Source organism: Drosophila ficusphila, unplaced genomic scaffold (assembly GCF_018152265.1).
Source record: "Drosophila ficusphila isolate 14025-0441.05 unplaced genomic scaffold, ASM1815226v1 contig_286, whole genome shotgun sequence".
Classification (NCBI taxonomy): Eukaryota; Metazoa; Arthropoda; class Insecta; order Diptera; family Drosophilidae; genus Drosophila; species Drosophila ficusphila.
The window spans coordinates 5,525,224-5,553,048 of NW_025064189.1; the positions used below are offsets into that span (position 1 = coordinate 5,525,224).

At 43.9% G+C, this 27,825-nt stretch overlaps 7 protein-coding genes across 9 annotated transcripts; 3 read left to right on the top strand and 4 right to left on the bottom strand.

Annotated features, from left to right (window-relative positions):
- Positions 1-41: 41 nt before the first annotated feature.
- LOC108100692 (kelch-like protein 40) lies at positions 42-1,370 on the bottom strand. Its single transcript, XM_017204711.2, has 4 exons — positions 1,343-1,370; positions 798-856; positions 307-739; positions 42-233 (listed from the first exon to the last, which is right to left on the bottom strand). Coding segments are annotated over exons 2-4 (627 nt in total). The 5' UTR covers positions 800-856; positions 1,343-1,370.
- A 1,278-nt stretch (positions 1,371-2,648) lies between these two features.
- LOC108100731 (peritrophin-48) lies at positions 2,649-5,306 on the bottom strand. 3 transcript variants are annotated; one of them, XM_043207722.1, is made up of 3 exons: positions 4,920-5,306; positions 3,834-4,092; positions 2,649-3,772 (listed from the first exon to the last, which is right to left on the bottom strand). In XM_043207722.1, the coding sequence occupies exons 2-3, from the start codon at positions 3,838-3,840 to the stop codon at positions 2,745-2,747; spliced, it is 1,035 nt and encodes a 344-aa protein (XP_043063657.1). In that variant the 5' UTR covers positions 3,841-4,092; positions 4,920-5,306; the 3' UTR covers positions 2,649-2,744. The 3 variants fall into 3 exon arrangements, with proteins under 3 accessions (XP_043063657.1, XP_017060256.1, XP_017060255.1); XM_017204767.1 differs by lacking the exon at positions 3,834-4,092; XM_017204766.2 differs by having other exon boundaries at positions 3,834-5,306.
- Positions 5,307-6,887: 1,581 nt separating this feature from the next.
- Positions 6,888-8,455, top strand: LOC108100239 (chondroitin proteoglycan 2). Its single transcript, XM_017204016.1, has 2 exons — positions 6,888-6,943; positions 7,005-8,455. The coding sequence occupies exons 1-2, from the start codon at positions 6,922-6,924 to the stop codon at positions 8,453-8,455; spliced, it is 1,473 nt and encodes a 490-aa protein (XP_017059505.1). The 5' UTR covers positions 6,888-6,921.
- A 938-nt stretch (positions 8,456-9,393) lies between these two features.
- On the top strand, positions 9,394-16,499 carry LOC108100140. The gene is made up of 3 exons (XM_017203893.1): positions 9,394-9,435; positions 9,494-11,561; positions 14,081-16,499. The coding sequence occupies exons 1-3, from the start codon at positions 9,408-9,410 to the stop codon at positions 16,362-16,364; spliced, it is 4,380 nt and encodes a 1,459-aa protein (XP_017059382.1). The 5' UTR covers positions 9,394-9,407; the 3' UTR covers positions 16,365-16,499.
- A 313-nt stretch (positions 16,500-16,812) lies between these two features.
- Positions 16,813-17,400, bottom strand: LOC108100139 (peritrophin-1). Its single transcript, XM_017203892.2, has one exon. It carries the CDS (start codon positions 17,398-17,400, stop codon positions 16,813-16,815), a length of 588 nt encoding a protein of 195 aa, XP_017059381.1.
- A 433-nt stretch (positions 17,401-17,833) lies between these two features.
- On the top strand, positions 17,834-18,609 carry LOC108100138 (peritrophin-1). The gene is made up of 2 exons (XM_017203891.1): positions 17,834-17,855; positions 18,159-18,609. Exons 1-2 carry the CDS (start codon positions 17,834-17,836, stop codon positions 18,596-18,598), a joined length of 462 nt encoding a protein of 153 aa, XP_017059380.1. The 3' UTR covers positions 18,599-18,609.
- Positions 18,610-18,623: 14 nt separating this feature from the next.
- On the bottom strand, positions 18,624-27,789 carry LOC108100640 (uncharacterized PE-PGRS family protein PE_PGRS54). Its single transcript, XM_017204643.2, has 9 exons — positions 27,226-27,789; positions 26,026-26,161; positions 25,714-25,790; positions 25,472-25,575; positions 24,419-24,580; positions 20,816-24,349; positions 20,207-20,756; positions 20,021-20,146; positions 18,624-19,641 (listed from the first exon to the last, which is right to left on the bottom strand). The coding sequence occupies exons 2-9, from the start codon at positions 26,095-26,097 to the stop codon at positions 18,873-18,875; spliced, it is 5,394 nt and encodes a 1,797-aa protein (XP_017060132.2). The 5' UTR covers positions 26,098-26,161; positions 27,226-27,789; the 3' UTR covers positions 18,624-18,872.
- Positions 27,790-27,825: the final 36 nt, after the last annotated feature.

Here is a 27,825-nt window from a genome sequence, read left to right on the forward strand (position 1 = left end):
TTAATGTGGCTTAAAAGCCGCTTTTTATAATTCGAAGGCCTTTATTCTTCACATTTCTCGTCGCCACCCCCATCCGAATTTTCGGTTTTTTCGGTGTAAGATTGAACCATCCTGAACCGTTCGACTTCTGGCAAGGCTCCTTGAATAGCTTTGAAGTAATATTCAAAGGCTTTTGAGTCCATACAGAGAGCATCGTAGCAATTCAACGAAGCTGGAAAGCGTTCTATCAAATTCTGCCAAAAAAGTAGGGTTTGTTCACACATACATATAAAATATATATTCATTGTAAATCACTAAGTTACTCACATATTTTGACTCAACCAAGAGGTCATTATTGTTAAGTTTGACTGAGAACTCAAAAAGGTTGAGAAGACCATCACACGCCATACTTTCAGCGCGCTTCTTGAGGAGTTCCATACAGACTGAGGCAAGTTGTTTTACGAGCCATTTGGATCCGCACTCGAAGAGCTCCATTATCGTGGAGTCTGAATACTTATCAAAATCCTTTACGTTCTTGGTATAGGCATAACGAATAAACTTACAAAAAGTTTCCGTACTAACGTCGTTCAACAAATATGCGCCATTTTCTAAATTTGGGCTTTTCAGGAGCAATCCTTCGAAAAATTCTGATATACCAGCCAGAATAATTTTGTGGCAATAATGAGTGTATGGCTCCACCTGAATGCGGCAATCAGAAAACTTTTTTGCATTGAGAAGTTTCAGATAATCTTGGTCAGTCCTAAAAAAAGTGCAGCTTTTGAGTAAAAGAAAATTCTTACACTTAGACCAAAGCTTACATCTTAATTGTATATCCTTTTATGGCTTGGAATATATGTATATGTATAGTTGCTTAGACCTATAATAAATTATAAATTTGTATGTTAATTAAAGTTTATGAATTGAACAAATTTAAATTTAATAAACCGCATTTGTATGTACATATATATGTACATTACTCTGTGAACCTAAAATATGACTCATATGTAGGTATGTATTATTAATTATAGTTTATGAATTGAACAAACTTAAATTGAATAAACTAAATTTGTATGTACATACATATATAAATTCATTGACTCGGTGAACTTAAAATACGACTTATACAGAATTTTTTTTTGGAAATACTCGATTTCTGGGAATCCTCTTTTTAATAAGAAATTTTCACTTCTTCGGTTTGTTATACACAGGCAGTTGTGTATATGTATGTACATATATACACGAAAATTTATTTAGCACTCTTACTTAAACGATTTTGAACACAAGCACAGCTGTTCTGCTTTATTTTCTTAATATGTAAATGGCTTATGTAACAAAAAAAAATTTAAATATATGCGTTACTTACAACCTTCGATTCTCGAGTTTTTCCAAAATGATCTAAGTTTAAAGGGTCAATCGATAACGAATACAATTTTTTGACTAAGTCTTATCGATTATTCTTAAGAAGTTCGATTTAAGAATAGTAGTTCATTTTCACTATTATTTTCGATATATTTTAACTATTATATATACTTCAACGCTGCGCTCGGTAAGATATTCTTACTTATGTATACAATTTTTCTTTTTGGTTTCGGATATTTTTTACTTCTTAAATACATAGTTCGCTAATCAAGGTGTGAAAATTCTCTAAAAATTCTAAGCAACTAATGTTAATAGGAAACCTTATTAAAGTAGAAACAATATTATAACTACGACTTCAAACAATTAATTTCAAAACGTAGCCAGAAAAATTCCTTATACTTACACGATCTCTAATTCCAGTTCCCGAAAAAATCGTTAGCTTGTAGTTCTCAAAGGAACCAATTGTTCACCTCAGGGCTTAAATCGCTTTAAGGGGGTGATATCCAGTTGCAATTTTAAAAAAATCGAATTTTTTTTCCCCCGATTTTGAATGTATTTATGTATATTTAAGAATGTTGTCTGAAAATTTCAAAGTAATCCGGTAAATTATTTCGGAGTAATGATCGTATTTGTAAAGACAACTCCGACGAATGTAGTTCAATTAGAAGCCAAAACTTTAAATGCGTTGACGCCGATCTAAATCCCAAGGATTTGCCTTGGAACAGACTACATTATCCGTTCCGCGACATGCGTTTTTCTCGAAACTATGTTTTCAAAGTCGTTGAGGAAAATTTCTCCGATACGGCTTGATCGATTGACTTGAAATTTTCACAGGCTCTTTTTAGATATTTTTGGGTCCGACAAAATTTCGTTTTTTTTTTTGTCACTTGAAAGCTTTAATTTTTGTGCAAAAAACAAAGTTTTATGTTTGGGAAGTTGCCATTTTTTCTAAAATCCAAATTTTGAAAATTCCCCGCGTCTTTATCATAATTTGTCTATCCTTTACGTAATCCTTTTGGTTTTTTCTATTTCTGATAATTTGGATCAGAGATATCTTCGTACCCTATATACGAACCCTTTACTTAAATGAAGTCAAAATCATAACGTGAAATTGTTCATTATGTTTACCTAAAACGGTTTGTTTTTAAGAATAAAACTAAATATTGGGCGGAAGTCGATGAAAGCTTTAATTAAGTAAGGAAAGCTGAAGAACGATTGTAGAAATAAATGTAGTTGGACTAAAAAAAAAAATAGTAAAACCTAATCGGTTTACATCGTCAATCATTTTCGATAAAAGAATAAAATCTGTATATTTTTGCAACGTTTATTATTCTATCTTTGAAAAAAGCATATTTTACGTGTTATAATCTTCACATTCAATTGCTGTATTTTTTCAATTTCTGGCACTAGGTAGAACAAGCTCCGTAAGAGGTTTGCGTTGCGATGCAGCTCTGTGAGCCAACGTTAAAGTACATGGTGTCATTACAAGCGATGGTGACGCCCTCCCGACCATCGACGCACTCGATATACTTCTGGCATCCTTCGTCCTGGGCGACCACGTAGCCATCCTTCTTGCCGTCGCACCGATCGAAGTCGCACTTCTGGTTCTCGCGGGGAACGCACGCCTGTCGCTCCTGGCTGAAGAAGTAGTCCTCGCTGCACTGCTGGTAGGTGGGATCGGGATCGGGCACGCCGGAGCCCAGATCCCGGCAGTAGTAGTAGCCGCGACAGGTGGCGTTATCCGAGACGAACTTGTTGCGGTAGGCCAGCTTCTTGGTGCCACATGCGTCCTCCGGCAGCGGATGTTTGTCGCATACGACTAGCTTTTTGTCAATGCAAGTGGCCGTGGCAACGTCGAAATATTTGCCAGCATCGCAGGTCTTCGGATCCAAGGCTCCCTTGCTGGTGCAGACGAAGTACTTGTTGCAGTTGTCCTCGTCGCGGAAGTACGTCTTCACGGGCACAATGTCGCACATCTCGTAGGTGGCAGTGCAATCGGTGTGCTCGGGATAGACGCACATTCCCTTTTCTTTATCGAAGACCATGCCCCCGTCGCAAGCTCCCTGGCCCTTCAGGTCTTTACCATCGCAGTAGTACCAGTTGGCGCAGTTCCTGGTATCGCCCACATAGCCCTTAATGGAGGCCTTGCAAATATTGCTTGTGCTGCAGTAGGAGGAACTGTCCGAACTCTTGTAGCACTTGCCCTCCGAGAGACTGAAGTACGGAGTGGTGCCGGAACAACTGCCGCCATCCGTAGACACAGAGTCCTGGCACACAATCTTCTCGTTGCAGGTGCCCGGCTTGCGGAGTACTGTTCCACTCTTAAACAGCCGACAGATGTCCTCGGAGGAGGAGCCCAAGTAGAGCGTTTGACTGCTCAGGCCGACCATTAGGACCAGCAGCGCGGCCAACAGGATTGATGAACTTGAGAGTTCTGAAATGGTTTACTCATATTACTTTTCGCTTTCAAAGCTCCACGATTCGGTTGACAACACCTCGCATTTTGAAATCGGCCACCCGTCACCTTCTGTTTAGTAATTGAACTAACTTTAAACAGGTGCAAAATGGGCTTTTTATAGAAGCCTTAGTGCTCAAGTGACAAATAACAGATATTCCCAATCGGATGACATTAATTTACTACACCGAAAGATGATAAGATTTGGCTTATGTCACGCATAGATTTTGGTGGTTTTCCAATTAAATTTTTTGGTAACTTCAGTTTATATATAAACACTGATAAGTTTACGTATTTTCCTAAAAATAAATGTATATTTAATGATGTTCTTTTAACAAATATATTTGCAACACCTGCAAATTGAAATTGACTTTTATGTTTGAGTTAAACTTTTTTTTGTATGTGTGCTAACTTAATCGAAAGGGTGAGCAAATTTTCGGCGTAAGAATTTAATCGATAAGCTCAATAGGAACATGTATTGTTAATTAAATTGACGAATCAATAACTAAAAATACTCTATCGTTTCAATTGAGTTTCCAGTTATTAATACAATAATTACAAAACTCATAATGGCTTTAAAAATATGTCACAAAATAAAATATAACATTAAAAGAGTAAAAATATGTAGTTCTGAGTCTGTGTAGATTTTTATACCCTTGCAGAGAGTATTTTAATTTTAGTCAGAAGCCCCATAAAGAATATACGTTCTTGGTCAGCATCAAGATCTGATTCAAACTAGACGTGTACGGCTGTCTGTCTGTTTATATAAAAACGAAACTCTTATTTAAAGCATGTTGTATTTTAATTCTCTAACTAACTGCATCATTAGTATATTTTATATTTTTTTTAACTTTAAATTATCTGGTATCAGTTCAGTTATGATTGATTTCTTAGATTTAGGGAAGTTATATGTAATTAATTTTTTTTGCTTGCGAATTCTATAAAACAAAACATCCTTAACGAGATTAGTTTTAGTTTTTAGGCGACAACTGTCGTCTTCTCCACACTCAATTAAAATGTATTGCCTGTTAAATCTTGCGACACTTTTCGTCTCGGCACTATAATAAGTGTAATTCCATTGATGACGAATCAAAGTTGTTTACTTATTCTGATCTGTAGTAAATACCCGGTCAGAGTCACGATTGCACTTGGCTGGCTTCTCCCAGCAACGCGGCTGCCACTTGCACTCACAACTTGTTGAATTGCGTTCACTTTGTCTTTTAAAATCATTTTCGATATCTTGGTTTTCAGGTATTCTGGGGACACAGTTGAAGTTGAAGTTGGCTTTGCTTGCGACACTCTGCTGATTGTTTCTTATCAAAAGCACTGATTTCGAATGGTGCTAGAGTTGAAATGAGCGGGTTTCCTTGGTATATCTATGCACCAATCGATCTCAGTTCTTCGATTCGAAGGCTTCTGTGTGGATTCCTGATTCTTGATACCCATCCTGCCGATTTCGGGATCGAGGGCCCAGAACTGAAAGCCGTGCTTTCAACGATCGGTTGCGAGGCGAGGTTCGCTGATGACTGTGTATATCACAGGCGCGACCTCTGTTTAAATCCGAGAAACCTGTTACACCTGAGAAGATATTCATAATAGAGGCTGTATGGGTGCGATGGCAGATCCACTCATATTTCCGATGGGCCCCCTTTTGTGCCCCTTATGAAGTCAGACGATGGGCGAGCGGTGTAATGGACACCGAAGAAGAGTCTAAGCCTTTCCATCCAACTCAACTACAACTTTTGCTCTCCTTTCTACCATTTGGGTCTCCGCCAGTTGGGTAATTTAATTCAAGCGTACTTGGCCAGCATTTGAATAATTAGAATTGCGCTGTCTTGAGTTTCATCTTCACTCGCGAGCAGGAAGCCTCTCACCGCAGTCTTTGGCGAAATGTGTCTCGTTCTTCAGTCTTCTGGGTCCATAATAACAGTACTTGCTTGTCATGAACCGATTGCATTTCCCTGACAAATAGACCTCCCTCTACTTCCATCACTCCCCCTTCCGAGATTGAAACCCATTGGTGAGTAGTGGCCCAAGTGAAATGACAGGAAAAAGTAATTTCCCCCATTGAATTTCGCATCCGAGCTAAGAGCGCATCTCCCTCTAAGATGACAAGTTGAAATGCTATTTCAGTGCTTTGTTCTTGTTTCTTATCGGCAAATTTGAGTCGGTGAGATTGCATTCAATTCCAGGAATTAAAGAAATAGACCTATGTCTACTTTTTGATAGCAGCATTTAAAAGTTCTCTACAATCGCAAAACCATGGAATTTGTGAATGGAAGTAAGGTCTCTGCGGGGTGTGACTTAAATATAAAATGGCCACTTTTTTAAGACAAAACCGAATTTTTTAAATCTGGATTTCTTTTTAAAAATCTTACATATGTATTTATTTTATAAAATTTTTTAGTCACTTATTATTTTATTTATATATGAAATATGTGGAGTCAAAGTACAAAAACATGTAAATCAAACACTAACGAAACAAAGGATAAGTAATATTGAACAGAAAAAACCTTATTTTATGAGTTGATTTTTTGAAACGTAAAGCACACAATACATAAATAAAAATACAATGAACTAATTACCTTACTGGCTTTTGTAAAAATAAATCAAGTATCCCAAAGTCGATCATTATGCGTAGTGCTCGGAAGTCTATCGAATTTCTGGCACTTCATTTTGAGCGACAATAAACGTCATTTAATTTGAAGTGGCAATAGAGCGATCCGAATGATTAGGTGTTCGATTTGGCGCTTATCGAGGAGCGTGCGGGAACAAAAAAATTAGACAGACGCCGGGGCGGTAACCATTCAGCAGTTGAGAATCCGCGCAACTATTTGGATTCCCTTTTTTGTGGTGCAGGTCGTGTGATAAGAAGCCCAGAACTTCAGAGAGAAACCCACACACAAACAACCACCTACCTACCATAATTACAATTGCGATAACGAGTGGCGCAAACAAATCAGTTGTCGAACTAATCGAGAGATAGATTTGGTGATTGGTATTATCAGAAGATTGACTACCGATTCCAGGCAGCCAAAGCAGTTAAATGGTGCCACTTGGCCAGGTTTGCCACTTAGTCGTTCGCGAATTTCGGACTACTTCAAATAGGACAACTTCGATCGGTTGAAATGCGGAAAGTCAATGGAAGTGGTTAGTGATCAAATGGAATCCAGCTTCAGTTTTCCCACAAAAATACGCTTTACTCTTGTAGGCTTTCGGATAGTTCTCCTGCTGAGCGTTCTGCAGATTGCTGTTGGCCAGCTGGCAAGCGTTTGCCTTCTCGAAGAGGACGGCACTCGCCTCCCGCTGGCCACCCACTGTGCCCGCTTTGTGGTCTGCCAGAGGGGTGAGGTCGCCATCATTGGCAGCTGTCCGCGGGGTCTTCACTTCAATCGGGAGCTGCGGGAGTGCGATTTCCAGTGGCGAGCCAATTGCCTGGGACTCTCGGCCTTCGCCGCAGAGGATGATCAGTGCACCTGCGACTGCTGTGCCGAGGAGTGCCAGGATGCCATCGAGGAGATTGAGGAGACGACGACAACCGACTGTGATCCGGACACGCCCACTTCGGTGACATCGGATCCCTCCGATTCCACGGATCCCACGGATTCCCCGGCTCCCTCGGACTCCACCGATTCCACGGACGAGACCACGGAGTACGATGACGCGAGCAACTCCTCCAACACGACTCCTTCGACTCCTTCGGGCGTGGTGCCCTCGAATTGCAAGAGTTCTCGCACGGATTGCGTGGACAAGCCAACCGGCACCTACGTGGAGTTGCCCGGAATCTGTGTGAGCTTCCTGCAGTGCAACGACAGGTGCGCCGAGGAGTTCACATGTCCATCGGGTCTGTACTTTAATAAGAATACAAACGATTGCGATTACTGGTGGGTGGTGGACTGCACCCCCACCGCCGATGCCTCCGATGAGGTGGTAGGTCCCTCGGGAACCACCTGCTCCAGCCAGGGGGTGTGCAGAGGCCAGAAGGACGGAGCCATGCTCAAGGACCCGGACTCGAACGGATACTTTGTGTGCCAGTGCCAGTGCCCCATTGCGATGCCCTGCTCCGAGGAGCTGACCTTCAACCAGACCGCCCAAGTCTGCGATTGGAAGAGGAATGCGAGTAATTCGGATAATGATGGGGAAGGTGCTGCCTCCTCCCGGGTTGTGTGTCCCGATGGCCTGGTGTACAATGCCACCGCGGATCAGTGCGACTGGCCGGTCAACTATGTGCCCGAGGTGCCGTGCAATTCGACGAGCAGCGTGTGCCAAAATCAGCCGGAGGGCGAGCTCTTCGCGGTGGAGGGCAAGTGCAACATGTTCTACAAGTGCAACTTCAACTGCGCCGTGGAGCAGTACTGTCCGGACAACCTGGTCTACGATCCTGATATCGAAGAGTGCACCTATCCGCAGTTCTACGATTGCCCGTGGGAATACACCCGTCCATCGGGTCCAAGTGCCGGTCCCTCGGGAATCGCCTGCGAGGCAAACGGGCGCTGTTCAGGCAAACCCGAGGGCACCTACCTGCCCTCCACCACCGACTGCGGCAGCTTCTCCGTCTGCCAGTGCGAGTGCGAGGTGGAGATGGAGTGTCCCGAGGGGTTGTACTGGGACCAGGAGATGGAGACCTGCAACTACGAGACAGACGTGGCCTGCTCGCTTTAACTGCGCGGTTGTCGAATAAAGCAAATCACTATCAGAAAATTGAAACCGATAAGCAAATCAACTGGCTTTTAATCGGCTTCTTTATGAATGGAGCTCGGGGTGGGTAAATCACCCTAATCATTAATCAGGCGGACTCAGTCCAGCAGATGGTGGCACTCCATCATAAAGAGTGGCATACACTCAACGATTAGAAGTACCCTTTGATTAATATAATAAGGGGTATACTTTAAGTAGTCTCTTTAACGCTGCGCAACTAATCATAATTAAACAATTACTTTAACAAGTTAGCAAATTCCTTTTTTTTCGTTTTATCATTATTTTTTATCGCTTAAAAATCAATGAGTCTAATACTTCCCTTAATTTTGATCTGTACAGCATTTTACTTTTGTAAGATAAGAAGGAAATAATATTAACAGTATGGCGCCATAAATTGTTTTAGTTTTCATTTTGATAAGACTTAAAATCCTGATAGAAGTCTTCTTACGAAAATTTGTTTTTTTTTTTAACATTTTTAAAACTGTGGGTTTTTTAAAAGGATAAAAAATTTTCTTTTGTTTGTAAAGTATAAGTATACTTTGCACCGAAGTCAAAATACACTACCACCCAAAACACTTTCAATTAGGTTCTCCTCCAAATATTTCTTTCTTTTTTTTTGGTGGAAGTGGAAATATGTTTGCAGAAATTGCAGAGGAAGCATGACAGATATTTCCTTCTGCACTCTGCCAGTTCACGGATTCTCCGCTCTCCGCTGGGTTTTATAAATAGTGACAATATCAATTGCTTGTATAACTACTGTAAATATATGCTGATAATATCGCGAAAGATTTCACAGTATCACCGGCACATGCTGTGAAGCAGGAAAAGGCATTTCATTATTTTAATTGCCGGTAAATATAAAAGGAGATATGGACCGAAGAGTCATCAGTGAGCGTTGGAAATGCGCAGTGCAAAGATGGCTCAATCCAGAAGAAAACATTATGGTAAGACTAGACTTTCAAACACACCATGGATGGATCTTAAACCCGAGCTTCCCCCCAGGAGTTTCCCTGTGCCTCGTGATCTCCCTTTTTGTGGGTTCTCTAAACGCCGAGTGTTGCAAGGAGGGCGAGACGAAGGTCGATGAGGAGGACTGCACCAAGTATCAAGTCTGCTGCCATGGCGAGTTCGTGTCCAAGTCCTGCGGAAGTGGCGACTACTGGAACTCGGAAATCGAACTCTGCGAGAAGGACAGTGGCCAGTGCCAAGCGCCAAGTTGCAAATGTGGAGAAATCGAACCAAATCCCGACGATTGTGCAGGTTATTTGGAGTGTGTGAACGGCACTTGGGTAAATCAAATTTGTTCGGATGGAAACTACTTCAATTCGACCCAGAACAAGTGCGTTGTGGACACGTGTGGAGTTTGCGTTAATTGCACTGAGGGAAACGAAAAGGAGGATCCCAATGATTGTGCCAGCTTTCTGATTTGCCTCAATGGCAAATACGTGTCCAAGTCCTGTCCCAGCGGAGAGTACTGGGATTCCGAGATCGGGAAGTGTGAATTGGACGAGGGTCAGTGCAATCCCACTCCACCCTGCAAGGAGGGGGAAACCGAGGTGGATCCCACGGATTGTGCGGGTTACTTGATCTGTTCGAATGGAATCCTTTATCCACAGAGTTGCCCCGAAAGAGCTTATTTCAATGAAACCTATAAGACCTGCATTCCCGATGAGAAGGGAGTTTGCCTGAATTGCACAGAGGGATCCTTGGAACCGGAGCCATCTGACTGCACCAAGTTCAAGGTTTGCACAGGTGGAAAGTATGTCACAAAGTCTTGTGATGACGGGGATTACTGGAACAACAAGACGAAGGTTTGTGAGAAAGATAATGGTCAATGCAATGGCAATGGATCTAATTGCACTGAAGGCGTTATCGAAGAAGATCCTAACAATTGTGCTGGTTACCTGATCTGTTCGAATGGCAGTCTGGTGGAAAAGCAGTGTGCCGACGGAGCTTACTTCAATAATTCCACTCAAACCTGCATTCCCGATGAGAAGGGAGTCTGCCTGAATTGCACGGAGGGAACCTTGGAGCCCGAACCATCCGACTGTACCAAGTACAAGGTTTGCACAGGTGGAAAGTATGTTACAAAGTCCTGCGATGACGGAGATTACTGGAACAACCAGACGAAGCTTTGTGAGGAAGACAAGGGTCAATGCAATGGCAATTCATCCTCATGTACTGAAGGCGAACTCGAAAGAGATACTTCAGATTGCGCTGGTTACCTGATCTGTTCGAATGGAAGCCTCGTGGCAAAGAAGTGCCCTGACGGAGCTTACTTCAATACGACCCTGAAGACTTGTGTCCAGGACACCGATGGAGTCTGTCTGAATTGCACCGAGGGCGCGAAGAAGGCCGAGCCCAGCGACTGTGCCAAGTACCAGATCTGCGCCGGTGGAAAGTACCAGGTGATGTCCTGTGCCAGCGGCGAGTACTGGAATAACAAGTCCACCATCTGCGAGAAGGACAATGGCGAGTGCCACGGCAACGCCACCTGCACTGAGGGTGCGGTGAGGGAGAACCCCGCCGATTGCACCGGTTATCTGGAGTGCATACACGGCGACTATGTGGCCAGGCAGTGTTCCGCGAAGGAGTTCTTCAATGCCACGTCGAAGGAGTGCGAGGTGGACACGGATGGCGTGTGTATACCCAAGACCTGTGATCCCGATTGCTGCGACGTGCCCAACAACTCCATCTGGCCGGTGGAGAACAACTGCTCGGCCTTCTTCTATTGCGTGGATGGCGCTAAAATCGAGCAGAGGTGCCAGTACAACCTGCAGTTCAACAACAAGACGGACCAGTGCGACTATCCCGAGAACGTGGGCTGCGACGACGGATCCGCTCCGCCCAGTGGACCCACCGCCGGTCCCTCGGGAACCTACTGCGAGAGCCAGGGCGAGTGCGTGGGCAAGCGGGACGGCACCATGCTCCCCGATCCCAGCGGCAAGTGCAGCTCCTCCTACGTCGTCTGCCAGTGCGAGTGCGAGGTGAACTTCAGCTGCTCCTCGGGGCTGCTCTTCAACAAGGCGGTCAACTCCTGCGACTGGCCCGATAATGTAGATTGTGTAGAGTGAATGCCACAATAAATTTTGTCTTAAGCAGCGCAATTTTTTGGGTGATTGTATCACAGGTTTTAAGGGCTTTCCAATTTTTTGATAATCAATTTTTTTTGAAGCCAAAACCCAACGATTTTCAAGTTAAATGTTTACAGCTTCCCAAATAAAAAAAGTTATTTAAGTTTCTCATAAAATATTTTTTTTCACATCAATTAAATAAAGAAATTTTCTTGATTTTGCCAAAAAAATTGTATTTTTTTTGGTTTTTCCTTTCTTGGAAGGTAGTTTTGAATTTAGCCTAAAACATTTTACATATTATTATTATTAAAGTTCAGATACACGTAAAGGTTTTCGTTTAAATTGTATAAAATTGATATATGCCTTAAGTACTCTTATTCGAAAAGTCGCATTTGTATAAAGTTAAGAACTTTAATTTTTGGTAAAGGAAGTAATGACTTTACAAGAAATAAATATTAAAGAAATACCCACTGAAAAATATCTGTAAAAGTCGTTTTAACCTTTTACAATAATTCCATATCAAACATTTTATTTTCGGTCTCATAAAAATGAGTTACAATCGTTTGGGCTTTCGAACAAGTTTCTTGGATTTCTTTTGCTGCGTCTGGCATTTGGCAATCCTGGGGTAATCGCATCGCGAGGATGCAGCATTGAAGTGCAATCCAGAGGGGCAATCCATCACCAGGAACATCATGTTGCTGCAGAGCATGAACTTGCCGCAATCACTTCGATGGGCGACGAGTGAGTTCTCCTTTTCCTCGGAGCACATTCCTCCAGTGGTGGCAGGTCCATCCAGTTGGACAGATTCCTTTGCAGCCGAACACTTGGCTTCCGATGGCTTCATGCAAATTCGACGACTGGGACTAAAGTGTTGCTGACCAGAACATTGGCGAAGATGGGGTTTCTTCGCCTTGCAGACAAAGTATTCCTCACAGGATCCTTTCTTCGCCAGCATCACTCCATCCTTCTTGCCAGCACACATTCTACTCAGAACATCAGAGACTTCTACATCCTGTTTTGCAGAAGTTTGTTTCTTTACTGGTTTGACAGTCACAGGAGGATCAGTTTTAACAATCACTTCATCATCATCTTCATCACTTTCTGAACTCGATTCATTGTCACTGGTCAATGCACCCTGGGCATCAAAAATACAGTCGACTTCATCAGCCTTATCGCAATGTAAAGTCAAGGGATTAAACAAGGTATTCTCATCGCAAGTTCCGATCACAGCCCTTCCATCCGCACACACATAATATCCTTTGCAATTTCCGAACATGGGTAAAAGTCCACCATTTTTGCCATCGCACATTGCCGTCTTGAATGCGAACCCGTCCTTCAAATTTAAACATGGTTACTTTATCTACTTTTGTGTATTTATTTCCAAAACATACTTGTATTGCAGCCAGTGTACTTTCTTGGAGTATAAGAATTCCCCAAATCAGCCCGAATAGCTTCATTTTGTCTGACGCTATCGAATGTTTAATCGAACTGAAACTTTCCGCTCATCGAACTGCGTTTATATAGAATATCATCTATGGGAAATTTGCATGATATGCCAATATGTAATGTCGAATTCATTGATTGTATCGTACTAGTGAGATAGGTGCTCGAATACGTACCATCTATATAATTTTACTGGGAATTGATAAGCGTTCATTCAGAACATATGTAATGTCTCAAAAAAAAATGGTAAATGTATACGTATGTACTCAGGCTGAGGTTAAAGACCACAATTTTAGAGTGGAACACCTTTCATGGCTCAAAGAATTGTACTTAGTTAAAGAAAATTAAAAGTTAAAAAAGTTTTTTTTTTCTGCAGCTTTAGCTTTTTAAATTGTGTTAAAGCAATTGGTCTAGTTTATGATTTCATAAATTGTTTTTGTAAATGATAAACACCCATCAAAGCCTAAAAGTAGGTGACGAATTCCGAAGAATACAACCTGTTGATTTTGTAGAATTTAAGTGGCACATGAAGAGAATGGAGCCAAGTTTCTGTGGAATCTCACTGAAATTAATTAAAATGAAATCAGAAGTGGAAAGATGTTAATCTTTGGTGATTATTAATTAGCCGTTGTCTATTTCCTTGACCAAAAGGCATGTGTTTTCTTTCTTGTTGCTTCTAGTAGAATGTTATCAAATTTATTAGTCATTTTTAGAAAAAAAGTACGATTGGAAATCGTTTATCAGTTGTTATTGCTTAGAAATTGCCAAAAAAGTCGAAACCGATTCAGTTAATTCCAAGACGTGGGAATATAAACATCCCAAAACTACCTCAAAAGAAATATTTTTAAAGCAATTTAAAGATTGTATTATATTTATATTTTTTATGGCATTACCCTTTCAATCAAATCTTACAAAAATCTACGCAATGAGAGGTAATATAATTAATTGCTTTATCCTCGTACTTTGTTCCATAATATTTAAAAAAATATTAATATATATTTTTTTTATTTATAGAACTTGCATATTTTCCATTTATTTTTTGGATCTTGGCAAGTGTTTTCTGTGCCGGTAGCCAAATTCCAAGGAAAACTGTTGATCTAAGCACACAATTATCGTTGTCGGAATCCAATTCACCAGAGTGTTTGACTTCTTCGGAAATGGATTCCTCATATTGTCTAACCTTATCGAATGGATTTTATCAATATCCGTATGACTGCAGCGCATATATATCTTGTAATGATTCATGCGCCGATTTGGAGTACTGTCCGGATGGAAAACTTTTCAACAGTCCTTTGCGCATCTGCGATACTCCAGAAGCAGTCGATTGCAATCCGATGCCATATCCAACACCTCCATCCACGGAATTACCACCAGAGAATCCCTGTGAGGGCGTAAAAAACAACACTTTGATTCCCTCCGCTGATAAATGTAATGAATTCATTGTTTGTGTAAACCAGCAAAGTGAAGTGTATAGATGTCCTGGTGAATTGCTTTTCAATCCCGATCTTAAAGTTTGTGATGATAAGGATAATGTGTTGTGCTACGGTGACCGAACTACCGAGGATCCTTTGACAACAACAGGGAATGTTGAGGAATCCTTTACAAAATGCGAGGGTCAAAAAGCAGGAACAACCTATCCGTATATTGAAAATTGTCAAGAATATTACTACTGCTGGGGAAACAATTCCTACATAATTCTGCCCTGTCCCGTTGAAAATTGGTTTAATCCGATGAGCGGCAATTGCGGTCCTGAAATATCACCCAAAGCTTGCAGAGATTTGGTGGCTACAACTGCTTCTCTTTCTACCACTCCAATTTCTACCACAGATGCTCCCAAAACAACGGAAGTCACCGAAGTGAATCCCTGTGAAAATCAGGAACTGGGAGCAAGTTTCCCACTGAAAACCAACTGCCAAATGTATCTTTTATGCCTAGGAAGTGGCCAGTCGACTACAGCAAAATGTCCATCAAATGCCTGGTTCGATCCAAAAACTGGCGACTGTGGACCAAATGTATCGCCAACTGCTTGCCAGGAATCAGAAACAATCACCACAACAGTTGCCACAACTCATTCGAGTAATCCCTGTGCCGATCAGGAGTTGGGAGTATCTTTTCCAATGGTGACGAATTGCAAACAATATATTGTGTGCATGGGAAATGGCGAATCCTCCGTGGCTAATTGCATTTATAATGCCTATTTCGATCCGCAAACTGGAAATTGTGGACCCGAAGTTTCACCAACGGCTTGTAAGGAAACTGAATCCACGACAAGTCCTGCAACCACTTCTCCAACAACAATTGCATCCACTTGGTTGACCACCTTACCCACAATTTATCCAGAGGAAACAACAGAAATACCATCGGATACTTCAGGTATTTGTACTGGACAGATCGATGGTTATTATGCCACTTATCCCGAGGACTGCAGCAAATATATATTGTGTGCTAGTCCAGTGCCAATAGCATTTTACTGTCCAGAAGGATTGTTTTTCAATGAAGAGCTGCAAAATTGTGTGGAATGGGAATCGAGCGAGTGTCCCAAAGATGATACCACAACTGCATATCCTGACCTTACAACTCTCAGTCCAGAAGATTCGATCTGCTTTAATAACTCTGGTAATAACTTGCCCTACCAGGAAAATTGCCAATGGTTTATAAAATGCGTGGATGATAGTTCTTATATGATGGGGATCTGCAGCAGTGGCGAGTTTTTCGATCCTTTGAGTGGAGAATGCGGCTTTGATGTCTCACCGGAAGCCTGTCGTGAATCCTTCACCACTGTTGTTACAGAAACCACACAGGAATCGACCACAGTCACCACCGAAAGTACTCCAAAAACCGAAGTAGATCCTTGTGAAGGAGCTGCTGAGGGAAAACTGGTTCCCTATCCGGATGACTGTACAAAGTTTATACAATGTGTTTGGCCCACTCCAAAGGTCTACGACTGCCGCGAAGGTCAGGAGTTCAGTGCCTCTTTGGAAAGGTGTATGGCTCCGTGGTACGCGAATTGTTCGATTCCTGCCACAACTACAACTGCCTTTCCCATCACAACAACCACATTGCCGTCGCAGGATGGCTTTTGTGAGGGCAAAGGCGAAGGATCTTTGGTTCCTTACCCCGGGAACTGCAGCAAGTACATTGTTTGCCGGGATCCCATTCCAGTGGGTTACGCTTGTCCGGAGAACGAGGAATTCAGTCCCACAGTTTTGACCTGCATGGATGCTGAACTGGCTAACTGCAAACCCAGTGGCTTAAGACTTCTTTCTACTAATTTGTTAACGAGAAAGTACTCAAATGGGCAGACCGTTTCACTTTGGCAGTCTTTTAAAAGGATTGCAAATTGGTTTTCGTTTTAAAGCCACAGAATTGAGTTGTACTTCTTTAACAAACAGCCATGACCTGAAATAAGGTTACAAAACAAAAATACAAAAATTTATTTTTATGATACAACCGCTTCTATAGAAATAACCGGTGAAAATATGGATAAATAAATAAAAGAATCGTATTTACTTCAATGTTGATTAGCCTTTATGCATTTTTCTCGACACTTGTAATGTACATGGGAATATAATATTCGGCTCGCTGAAGATAACGTCCTTTTCCCGTTTTTCTCAGGATTTTAGCAACCAAAAATAGGTGATTGCATAACTAAATCTGATTTAGAAAAGACAACCCTCTCCCTTAACAGTCTTTGAAATCGACAAAACTCTTTTTTTTTTTGTATTTTTTTTTATGCAGAATTTTTAAATTGTATGCTTTTTATAAACAATATTAATAAAATGTCTTATCTGCAAGGCTTTAGTTTCACTGGGGGTACTGGCAATCAGCGTTGGATGTGTTGCACGAAAGTTGGCTTGGGTTCCAGTAAAGATTTCCCGGACAAGTTAAGACGGTGGCCGTTGGTCCGCAGTAAATAAACTTGTGGCAATCGGCGGGATACGGAATGTAGGCATTTGAAATGCCTTGGCACCGGGCTTGGGCATCAATTGGTAACCGACCAGAATCAGTGGGAGTATATCCTGCGGATGGCGGAGTGGCAGCAGTGGGTATAAGATCAGTGGGTGGGGTAACAGGGGGAACTGAAACAGGATTGTCCTGGCAACTCGCATACTGGGGTGCCACACAGCGCTGGAATTGTTGGCTCCAGAGGAAGTTCTGTTCGCAATGATGGACTCGTGTCTCGTAGAATCGACTGCAGTCTCCGGGAAATGCAGAATACTGCACATCGTTGTTGGGTTTTGGCGGATTGTCCGAGGTGCAATCGGAGTACTCAGCGTAGTCACATCGGTAGGTTAACTGGCTCCAGAACAAGTTCGAAGGACATTGCCGCTCGAAGGCCTGTCCCCTTAGGCATGTGTAATACTTGCGACAATCGTTGGGATATGGCAACATGACCACATGATTGGGATCATCATAAGGTGGGCAATGCACAGTTGTTACGGGTTCAGCTAAAATTGTATACTAGGAACAGGGTTTTCTTATAAAGATTTGCATTCAATTGCTTGGTTTACTTACTTCGCCCTTAACAGCGGACAAGAAAGCCACCAAAACTAGGTACACAAAAGTAGGTCCTCGCCGCACTGAAAATAGTAAATTAAATTATAATCAGAGCTCAACTGTTTTTCGCTCCTTAATTACTTTTTATTTTATCCAGTCAATGCGCACTGAAAAAGTGAGTGGAATGCCTAGATGGAGTTGCGCCTTTTATACTCACATTTTGCTGGCGATTGTTATCAAGTTCAAGCTCTTTTATTTATCTTAAAACATTCCTGAGAAGCTAAGAAAGTTTACTCGAAGAATCCGATTCTAGAAAATAAGATTACCTATGCAACCAATCGGAAGCCTCTGTAAATGTCATACTTTTACTATTACTAAGAATTAATAATCGTAATTATTTTCTTTTCCACTTGACCGGACATAAAATAAGATAAGATTCAAGGACGAATGAGATATATAAAACAAATAATTGGTTGAAGCAACTGAAGAATCGATATTTATTTGTCAATAATGGCTATTTGATAAGCAACGATATAAAAGAGTCCCAACGATCAGTGAATAAGTCTCAGATGAACTAGAGAAACTTTGCGGAGCAATAAAACAGTATAAGAAATGAATTTATTTAATGTCACTCTAACTTTCTTATTTTTTAGTGGCAAACAATTTTTCCCGGACATTCTCATTATGTGTACTGTACATTGGGCTCTGTGTGGCACAAGTTGTAATTAGAGAGTCCTTTCCCAATGATTGCAGCCGATTCTACGAAACACGTGAGCTGAAATGTCCGCCGGAATTTCACTGGAACTCCCAAAGGCAACAATGTGATTTGAAAAGTGTCGCCGGCTGTTCCTCTACCTTAACGATACCGAATTGGAATGACGTCGAGGGTATTAACCCGATTTCGAACCAAAAACTGGAACCAGAAAAGCAGAATCTTTCAGGAGTTTGTAACAAGCAACTCGGACAGTTGATCGCTTATCCAGGTGATTGCACCCGCTTCATTCAGTGTGATTATCTGCCCTTTGTGAAGACCTGTCCGCAATATCTCTATTGGAACTCCCAGCTACTTACGTGCGATAAGATTTGTGTTTAATGGCTTTAAAGATACAGCAAATGACTTGTTTTTTGTGGTTTGTTATTAAATATTAATTACATTGGCAAATCGTACGAAGTATTTAAGAAGTGGCAGTAAAACTCTAAAATTATTTGCGAAAAACACTTAAATGCTTAAGATCAAGCTGCATCGAAATACAAATAGGTGTTTGTAGATGGCACTCGGTTAAGCTGTCCTACAATTGAGCCCCTTTAAAACTGATCTACTATAATATGGGTGGGTTAAAGTTGGGATCCTTGGGTCCAGGGATCCCCTAGCATTTGCCATTGGTCGTGGCCTTGGGCCGGCAGATCTTGCTCCTGCCATTGGCGCCGTAGACAATGTTGCAGGAGAAGGTGAAGTAGCCGCAGGTGGAGGACTTGGTGTAGTAGGTCGACTGGAAGTTCTTGTTCTCCTGCGGCGGGTTCTTGCTGTTGTCCATGCTGCCGGTCACCGACTTGGTGACGGTCACATAGCTATCCGGAGCCCGGGGAACCGGCTTATCCCCACGAACCGGACCCTCCTCTTCGGGGGCGGCGATCTCCACCCTCTTGGGAGTGGGAAGCTCCAAGGCCTTGGTGTGGTACTTCTTCTCCACATTGACGGTGCCTCGGAATCCCGGTGGCACAGCCTCGGTGGTCGAGGGTTCGGTATGGACGCTCACCTTGCCGTTCTGCTTCTGCACCAGTTGGTATTGGTCTCCGGCCACCGGAACCACAACGGCCTTTTGGCTTTGAGAAGGAGAGGATTGCTCGAAGGCCTTGGTTGCCGGAGATGGCTCCGGTTCCTTGACAATGCTCGCCGGCTCGGGACTCTCCTCCAGCTTCACCGGCTTCTCGTTGTAGTACTCGTCCTCATCGTAGTCGTCCTGGTCCTCCTCGTCGCCATCCTCGTAGTGAGCGGGCTCCGGCTGTTCGAGCTTTCCCTCGGGCTGCCTGGGTTCCTCCTTCGATTTGGTTGACTTCAGAAGCGATTCGGGCAACACGTTGGAGTCATCAGTGAGAGCCGGTCCACTGTAGACAGCATCAGCACGATCAGTAACCCTGAAAGGAATAAAAACATATAATGATAGTCAACTTGCCAAGTTTAAGAAATCAAAATAAATCTATTGCCAAAAAAACTTACAATCACAGTCTTCCCTTTTAAATAAGTTAATAAGTCTTGTTCAAATAGTTTTTTATTTATTAATAACAAAAATTGAAACTTGATAATGATATTTAAATAAATATTTGATGATCACAATAAACAATAATGAGACTGCATTAAATATATCAAAAACTGTGAATGACAAATATTTTGTTAAGTTGAATTTTTAAATATGCTTGCTTTTTTTTAAATTTGTTTCTTTAATTTAATTTTTTTTATGCCAAATTTATTCCAATTTAATTAATATTTAAAGATATTTCTTTTGGAATTACTCACGCATTGCCGTTGTTGCCGAACTGACTGATGGTGTTGAAGAGCTCTCGGTTCTGCTCCCTGTAGGAGGCCACCTGCTCCTTGGTTCCGGATGCGGATTGTGCAGCACCATGATACGAAACACCAAAGCTGAAATGGAAACCATCAAGTAAGAGGCATTTCCAGAGTACTCCAGAATTTCTTTACTACCTAGATGTTCCGTGGATCTGCGAACTACTCTGACTAGAGTGGGTGCCCGATGAGGAGGAGGCCTGACCACCGCCGTCGGCAGCCGTTGGACCGGCATCCTGACCGGGACGGAAACCGATCTGCGCCTGCGAGGAGGTCTGTCCAGGTCCACTGGACTGAGCATCCGCCAGTCCACCCTTGTCATTGGCGTGCACCTCGCTCTGGCTCTGCTGGATGATGCCGCCGCTCTGCGAGGAGGCCTTGGTGCCGCCATCCTTGGCCACCTGCACCTGGGCCTGCGACTGGGCCTGTCCTCCAGATCCCTGCGACTGGCTCACGGCTCCGTCGGCGTTTCCGGTCACCTGGGCGCTGGCCGCGCGATCCGCATCCGAAGTCATGGCGCTGGCGCTGAAGGTTCCGCCGGAGCTGTACGTTCCCGACACCTGCGTCTTGGCCGTGCCTCCGTTCTTCTGGCCCTGGGCACTGGCCGAGGCCTGTCCGTCGCCAATGGAAGACTCCGCCTGGGAGAAGGCGTCGTCTGCTCCACCAGTACCGCTAGCAGCTGGAACACCTGTTAAGGATTATAGTGGGTTAATGCTCCTAATGTTTTAACCTGTTTTAGCTACTCACCAACTCCGCTAGAGCCTCCAACTCCTCCAGCTCCAGGAACTACTCCAGTACCAGCTGTGTAGCGTCCAGGTGCTCCGATTTGTCCACCGGCACCTGGCTGTCCTGTCTGGACTCCATATCCTGGCTGACCCACTCCAGTTCCCACACCTGTTCCGCCTACTCCGGGTTGCACTCCGTAGCCGGGTTGTCCGCCGCCCACTCCTGGTTGTCCCCCGACTCCTGGCTGGGTTCCGTAGCCGGTTTCCGCCTGTCCACCAACTCCAGACTGTCCTCCATATCCAGGTTGACCGACTCCAGCTTGTCCACCAACTCCCGTTTGTCCACCAACCCCCGTCTGTCCACCAAATCCCGTCTGAGTCCCGTAACCGGGTTGTCCGTATCCAGGCTGTTGGCCACCAGCTCCTGGCTGAGTGCCATAGCCAGTTTGAGTTCCGTATCCAGGCTGACCTGCTCCAGTTCCCGGTTGGACTCCTCCAACTCCAGGCTGGGTCCCATAACCGGGTTGTCCGCCTCCGATTCCCGTCTGTCCCCCAACTCCAGGTTGGACTCCATATCCCGGCTGGCCGCCACCAACTCCAGCTTGCCCTCCAGTGCCTGGCTGAGCTCCATATCCAGGTTGTCCTCCAACACCTTGTTGAGTTCCGTATCCAGGTTGACCACCAACTCCAGGCTGGGTACCATAACCGGGCTGAGATCCACCAATGCCTGCTTGGCCCACACCAACTCCAGGCTGAGTGCCGTAACCGGGTTGACCGACTCCAGCTTGTCCACCAACTCCTGGCTGTCCTCCGAATCCAGGTTGAGTACCGTACCCAGGTTGGGCTCCACCAATACCAGTTTGACCTGCTCCAATTCCAGTCTGTGTGCCACCAACTCCGGGCTGGGTTCCGTATCCGGGCTGTCCAACTCCAGCTTGCCCTCCGACTCCGGGTTGAGTACCATATCCAGGCAGAGATCCACCGATTCCGGCTTGGCCTACACCAACTCCGGGTTGAGTGCCGTATCCGGGCTGACCGATTCCAACTTGTCCTCCGACTCCTGGCTGTGCTCCGTATCCTGGCTGAGTTCCGTATCCCGGCTGAGCTCCACCGATTCCGGTTTGGCTTCCACCAACTCCCGGCTGAGTTCCATAGACTCCAGTCTGTCCGCCAACTCCAGGTTGAGTTCCATATCCTTGCTGTTGTCCTCCAACACCCGGCTGAGATCCATATCCAGGTGAAGTTCCGTAACCTGGTTGGGATCCTCCGATTCCTGTTTGGCTTCCTCCAACTCCCGGTTGAGTTCCATATCCAGGCGCTACCCCAGTTCCCGTCTGTCCGCCAACTCCGGGTTGTACTCCGTATCCAGTTTGACCCACTCCGGGCTGTCCTCCGATTCCAGTTTGACCCACTCCGGGCTGTCCTCCGATTCCAGTCTGAGTTCCATATCCAGGTTGGGAGACACCAGCTCCCGGTTGACTTCCTCCAACTCCAGGCTGAGCTCCATAACCAGGCTGAGTGCCATAACCAGGCTGCGTTCCATATCCGGGAGATCCCGCAGTTCCAGGTTGCGCACCGTATCCGGGTTGTCCGCCGCTCACTCCAGTCTGCTGGCCACCAGCTCCTGGCTGAGTTAAATATCCGGGAGCGGAGGGTTGGCCTCCATAAGTAGGTTGTCCATATCCACCTTGACCACCAACTCCCTGCTGTAATCCGGATCCGGGCCCAACTCCTGTCTGTGTGCCATATCCGGGACCTCCATACCCGGGCTGACCAGCTCCAGTTGGTCCACCAACTCCGGGTTGCGCTCCGTATCCGGGTTGTTGTCCTCCGACTCCAGTTTGACCACCATATCCAGGTTGAGATCCCCCTACTCCGGCTTGGCCTACACCAACTCCAGGTTGAGTGCCGTATCCGGGTTGCCCAACTCCAGCTTGTCCTCCGACTCCGGGCTGTGCTCCATATCCAGGTTGAGCACCATATCCACCTCCAGGTTGGGTTCCATATCCGGACTGTCCACCACTTACTCCAGGTTGACCGCCAATTCCTGTTTGAGATCCGTATCCGGGTTGAGTACCATACCCGGGTTGACCAGTTCCAGTTTGTCCTCCAACTCCCGGCTGAGTTCCGTATCCAGGCTGTTGTCCTCCGACTCCAGTCTGTGAACCATATCCTGGCTGACCTCCACCAATGCCGGGCTGACCTCCACTTATTCCTGGCTGTGTACCTCCACCTCCAGTCTGAGTTCCGTATCCGGGTTGCCTTGCAACACCAGGTTGTCCTCCGTATCCTGGCTGAGATCCACCAATTCCCGGTTGACCTCCGCCAATTCCTGGTTGAGCTCCTCCAACTCCGGGCTGTGTTCCATAACCGGGTTGTCCGCCTCCGATTCCTGTCTGTCCGCCAACTCCTGGCTGACTTCCATAGCCGGGTTGTCCATATCCGGGCTGTTGTCCTCCAATTCCCGTCTGTCCCCCAACTCCAGGTTGGGTTCCATATCCCGGCTGGCCGCCGCCAACTCCAGCTTGCCCTCCAGTGCCTGGCTGAGCTCCGTATCCAGGTTGACCACCTCCGACACCTGGCTGCGTGCCTCCCACTCCAGGTTGAGTTCCGTATCCGGGCTGACCGCCAACTCCAGATCCTCCGTCAGCTCCTGGACGTGAGCCGTATCCAGGTTGTCCACCACTTATTCCCGTCTGTCCTCCAACTCCGGGCTGAGTTCCGTAACCTGGCTGTGTTCCATAGCCTGGCTGAGCACCACCGATTCCGGGCTGAGATCCACCAATTCCTGTTTGGCTTCCTCCAACTCCAGGTTGGGTTCCAATTCCGGGTTGACCAACTCCAGTTTGACCTCCAACTCCCGGTTGCGAACCATATCCAGGTTGAGATCCACCAATTCCGGCTTGGCTTCCTGGCTGCCCCACTCCAGGCTGGCCTCCAATTCCGGGTTGTCCACCTCCGATTCCTGTCTGTCCACCAACTCCGGGTTGGCTTCCGTAACCAGGTTGTCCACCTGCTGAGCCTCCGATTCCTGGCTGAGATCCATATCCAGGCTGAGCTCCACCAATTCCTGGCTGACTTCCTCCAGCCCCTGGCTGAGTTCCAGGTCCGTATCCTGGCTGGGATCCACTAATTCCGGGCTGTGATCCTGCAGTTCCGGGCAGTGAACCGCCGATTCCTTGCTGCCCTCCGATTCCTTGCTGACCTCCGATTCCTGGCTGTCCACCAATTCCTGGCTGTCCACCAATTCCTGGCTGTCCTCCGATACCAGTCTGTCCTCCAATTCCTGGCTGTCTACCGATTCCTGGCTGTCCACCAATTCCTGGCTGTCCACCGATTCCTGGTTGACCTCCGATTCCGGTCTGACCGCCAAATCCTGGTTGTCCTCCGATTCCTGGCTGTCCACCAGTTCCTGGTCGTCCCCCGAATCCTTGCTGTCCTCCGATTCCTGGTTGTCCTCCGATGCCTGTCTGTCCTCCGATTCCTGGCTGACCACCGATTCCAGTCTGTCCTCCGACTCCTGGCTGTCCGCCGAATCCTGGTCCCGTTTGGATTCCTGGTTCATAAATAGAAGGGGGTGTTCCATTGCAATAAGAAAGGCTTCTTATTTAAAAAAAAATCTTACCCGGTAAGCTTATAATAGATTCGGGTCTGCCAGATCCATCTGATCTACTGGCGTCCAGTATTCTGCCAGAGGAGGAAGGATAATCCGTTTGGTAGCCAGAACATCCATTGCAGTCGCCGGATGAAAACTGACTCTGGGCCTGGCCCATTCCATGGGTGCCAGCTGAAAGAGTTTTTAATCAGTCAGTAGGGTAATACACAAATAAATTAAAGTAGGTATATAATTATAAATATATTTTATATATATTATCTATACTAATATTATAAAGAGGTAAAATTTGTTTGTTTGTTTGTTTGTTTGTTTGTTTGTTTGTTTGTTTGTTTGCAGGGAATAGGCTCCTGAACTACTGGTCCGATTTAAAAAATTCTTTCACCGATAGAAAGCTATATTATCGTGGAGTTAAATAGGCTATAATTTATTTTGAAAAAAATTAGGGATCCGTAAGAAAATTGCAATATTGTCGCATATAAAGTGAGTTGCTACCTCATCACACTGACAAACACGCTCCCTTAGCATTTTAACTCAATTTTTGTGTTCACTGTGAAATTGTTAAAAAAAAAAAAAGAATTTTTATTCAATTTAAGTTGAACTGTGAAAATTATGTGGATCGTGCATTTGAGGATAAATTCACCACTCTGTCCATAGTCCGAAATGCTTAGAGGACGACGTGCAAACATTGGCCACAGACATCCAAGCCAGCAACAAGTATATTCACAAAACTTAAGCGAAGAAAGACAAATGAGCGCATGGAGATCATTGGCATCATTCAATCGCTTGGCATTCCAATATGACCCCACTGCGAACTACAGTGATAATGAAAATTTAGATATTGGACTATATACCGATATTGCAGTGCGTTAAAGTTTAAAAGAGAAACGGCTGGATTGTGCTGCGCAAGTGGAGAAGTCAAACTGGAAAAGTGTTAAATAACCATCTTTCTATACTTCCCCATATATTTGAAAAATGTTGCAACATTGACTTTTATGTTGTTAAATTGTGTTGGCCAGCGAAGCGGACACAGGCCCTCTAGTTTAATATAATAATAGAACTTACAGACAGTTGAGCGAGATCCATTTTCGGTGGCCTCCGCCTCGGCCTTGCCATCCTGTTCGGGTTTACCGAAGTTTAAGTACTGAGACTGGGTTTGTCCCCTTGAACTGAGGAAAGGCAAGATTAGGTTTATTTATTTACTTTAAACAATCTTATATATTCCAATTATGTTATAACTTTTATTCGAGTTTTATTAGTTTTATTCGATTTTTGTATAGATTTATATTTAATTGAAATTTACTTACTAGCCTCTGCCGCTTCTCTTCTCTCTCTGCAAGTCATTCACAGCAGCAATCTCGTCTTCAGTTGCCAGCGTGTTTTCCTGAAAGTTGTTGAAACGATCTATGTTAGTTCAATGCTAATGTCAGCTTAATCATCAAGCATTCCACATGTGTCTGCAAGTGCCCCCAATTCGATGCCGCTTCTAAAAACTGACCTTGGTCAAATCAGGTCTTATCGGCCACAAATCGAGTGGAGTTCATTTGCATTGAACTACTCTAGATCCGCAGAGGCACCGACTCAAGGGATTTATTAGCATTGACAAGTCGAAAACTTACGATGGCGGCTCCATTTGCGCTCACTACGAAAAGCAAGGCGCCAAGCAGCAGGCCCAAGCGAAAGGGCAGCATTTCAATAAATTAAGCTCTGAATCCAATTGAAATGCGTCGACGTCGTCGCAACACAACCAGCAAACTGTGGAATGGGATGAAATTAAATTGTATTATCAACACACTGTGTACATGCGTGTTATTATTAGTTCACACTCCTTCTCTCTGTTTCACAGGGGTTATCACTTTTATAGTATTTCTAATGAGCACGCACGATGTTGTTCGATGCCAAAAAAAGACAATCGATCTTGAGTTCTATTTCATTCTTAGCAATGATGTAATCGTTAGCTAATTAAACTGCGGTCTTTTAATCAACAGGGCTTAACTTGGCAACTGGCAATCATATAAAAAGGATATTGAGGGGATTTAACAAACACTATTTACACTTGCTTTATATTATATTTATATATTTATTCATATATGTTTACATACGATTAAGTACATAATACTCTTTTTCTCACTTCCTGTTTTTTCAATTTCACTTTTCCTTTTCCCAATGTTTTCTCAATTTATAATTGTATCTAACTGCTTGAACCAAATTATTTATTTTATTTTTGTAAACAATCACGTTGGATTTTAAGGTTTGAAATAAAACATTTTGATTATCCTTGCGATATTATTATGTATTTTATTTGCTTATTCTGCCTGTCAATTTTAAGGCTTATCACTTTTCATTTTTCTTTCATTGATATTTTTCGATGATGTAATCGGAAAAAGTGATTCGTTTAATTGGCGTTGAACTTAGAACATCCTACTTAACAGCTCAACTTCCTAGGATATCCTTAAAATAATTGTTTTAAAATGTTTCAAGAATTTTTAAGATTGTTATTCAATTGAACTTTGTTTCCTTTTATATTTTATGCTTTTTGATGAATCTCATTTTGCAATTGTAGCTTTAATAAAATATTTATCGATTTGTTAATATTCACTTTTTTTTTTTAAAGACATTGAATTGCACTATTCATATAATTTTTCTTTTATATTCACAGTACTTTTGATTTAGACAACACTTTTTAAAATAAAATAATTTGTAGTCTTAGTTCACAGTTTACATGATAATCGGGATTGCCTTGACCCAATTTATATTTTTTTTCACACTATGTAAATCCTTTATCCGAATAATGGTCGAGTCCTTGCTGAAAGACATACTTCGCCTGTGTGTCTAAGGATTCCAAGGGAGGTTTTCCGATTTGCTTCCGATCGCGACAACAGCTGGATTGCGAATAACGCTCGGGAACTCTAGAGCTTGAGCAGAACTCGAAATTCATTGAAGAAGGCGAGCAATTTCCAATACATTTGCATGTGGCCGGAGGCAGCATGAATATTTATGTATGGTACTATATTTATGTAGGATCGACACTGAGAAGTGAGTACTGAGCAGTGAGCACTGAGTGCTGGTATCTGTGAGGCGGATCAGGGCACTTGGAGCTCCGGGCTTGGAGCCCGTCGCCAGTGCCATTCATTCGAGTGTCTATTCCATTACGTATCAGCGCTTTGATCGTGTCAATCGATCACTTGGTCTGGTCGCCTCTCCATGGAGGGGGAGCCGTCGACGTCCCCTTCGACAAATGAGTTTCTGGGGGCATTACAACATCACGGTCTTCGCCATCGGATGGGGGACACTTTTGACCCATTTTAGGCAAATGTGCTGGCATTTATTAGCATATAAAGATACGCAATTGTACATCTCTTGGATACATTTTCAAGTGTGTCTCGCTTGGATTAATGTGATCTCTTTGGGTTTGCATT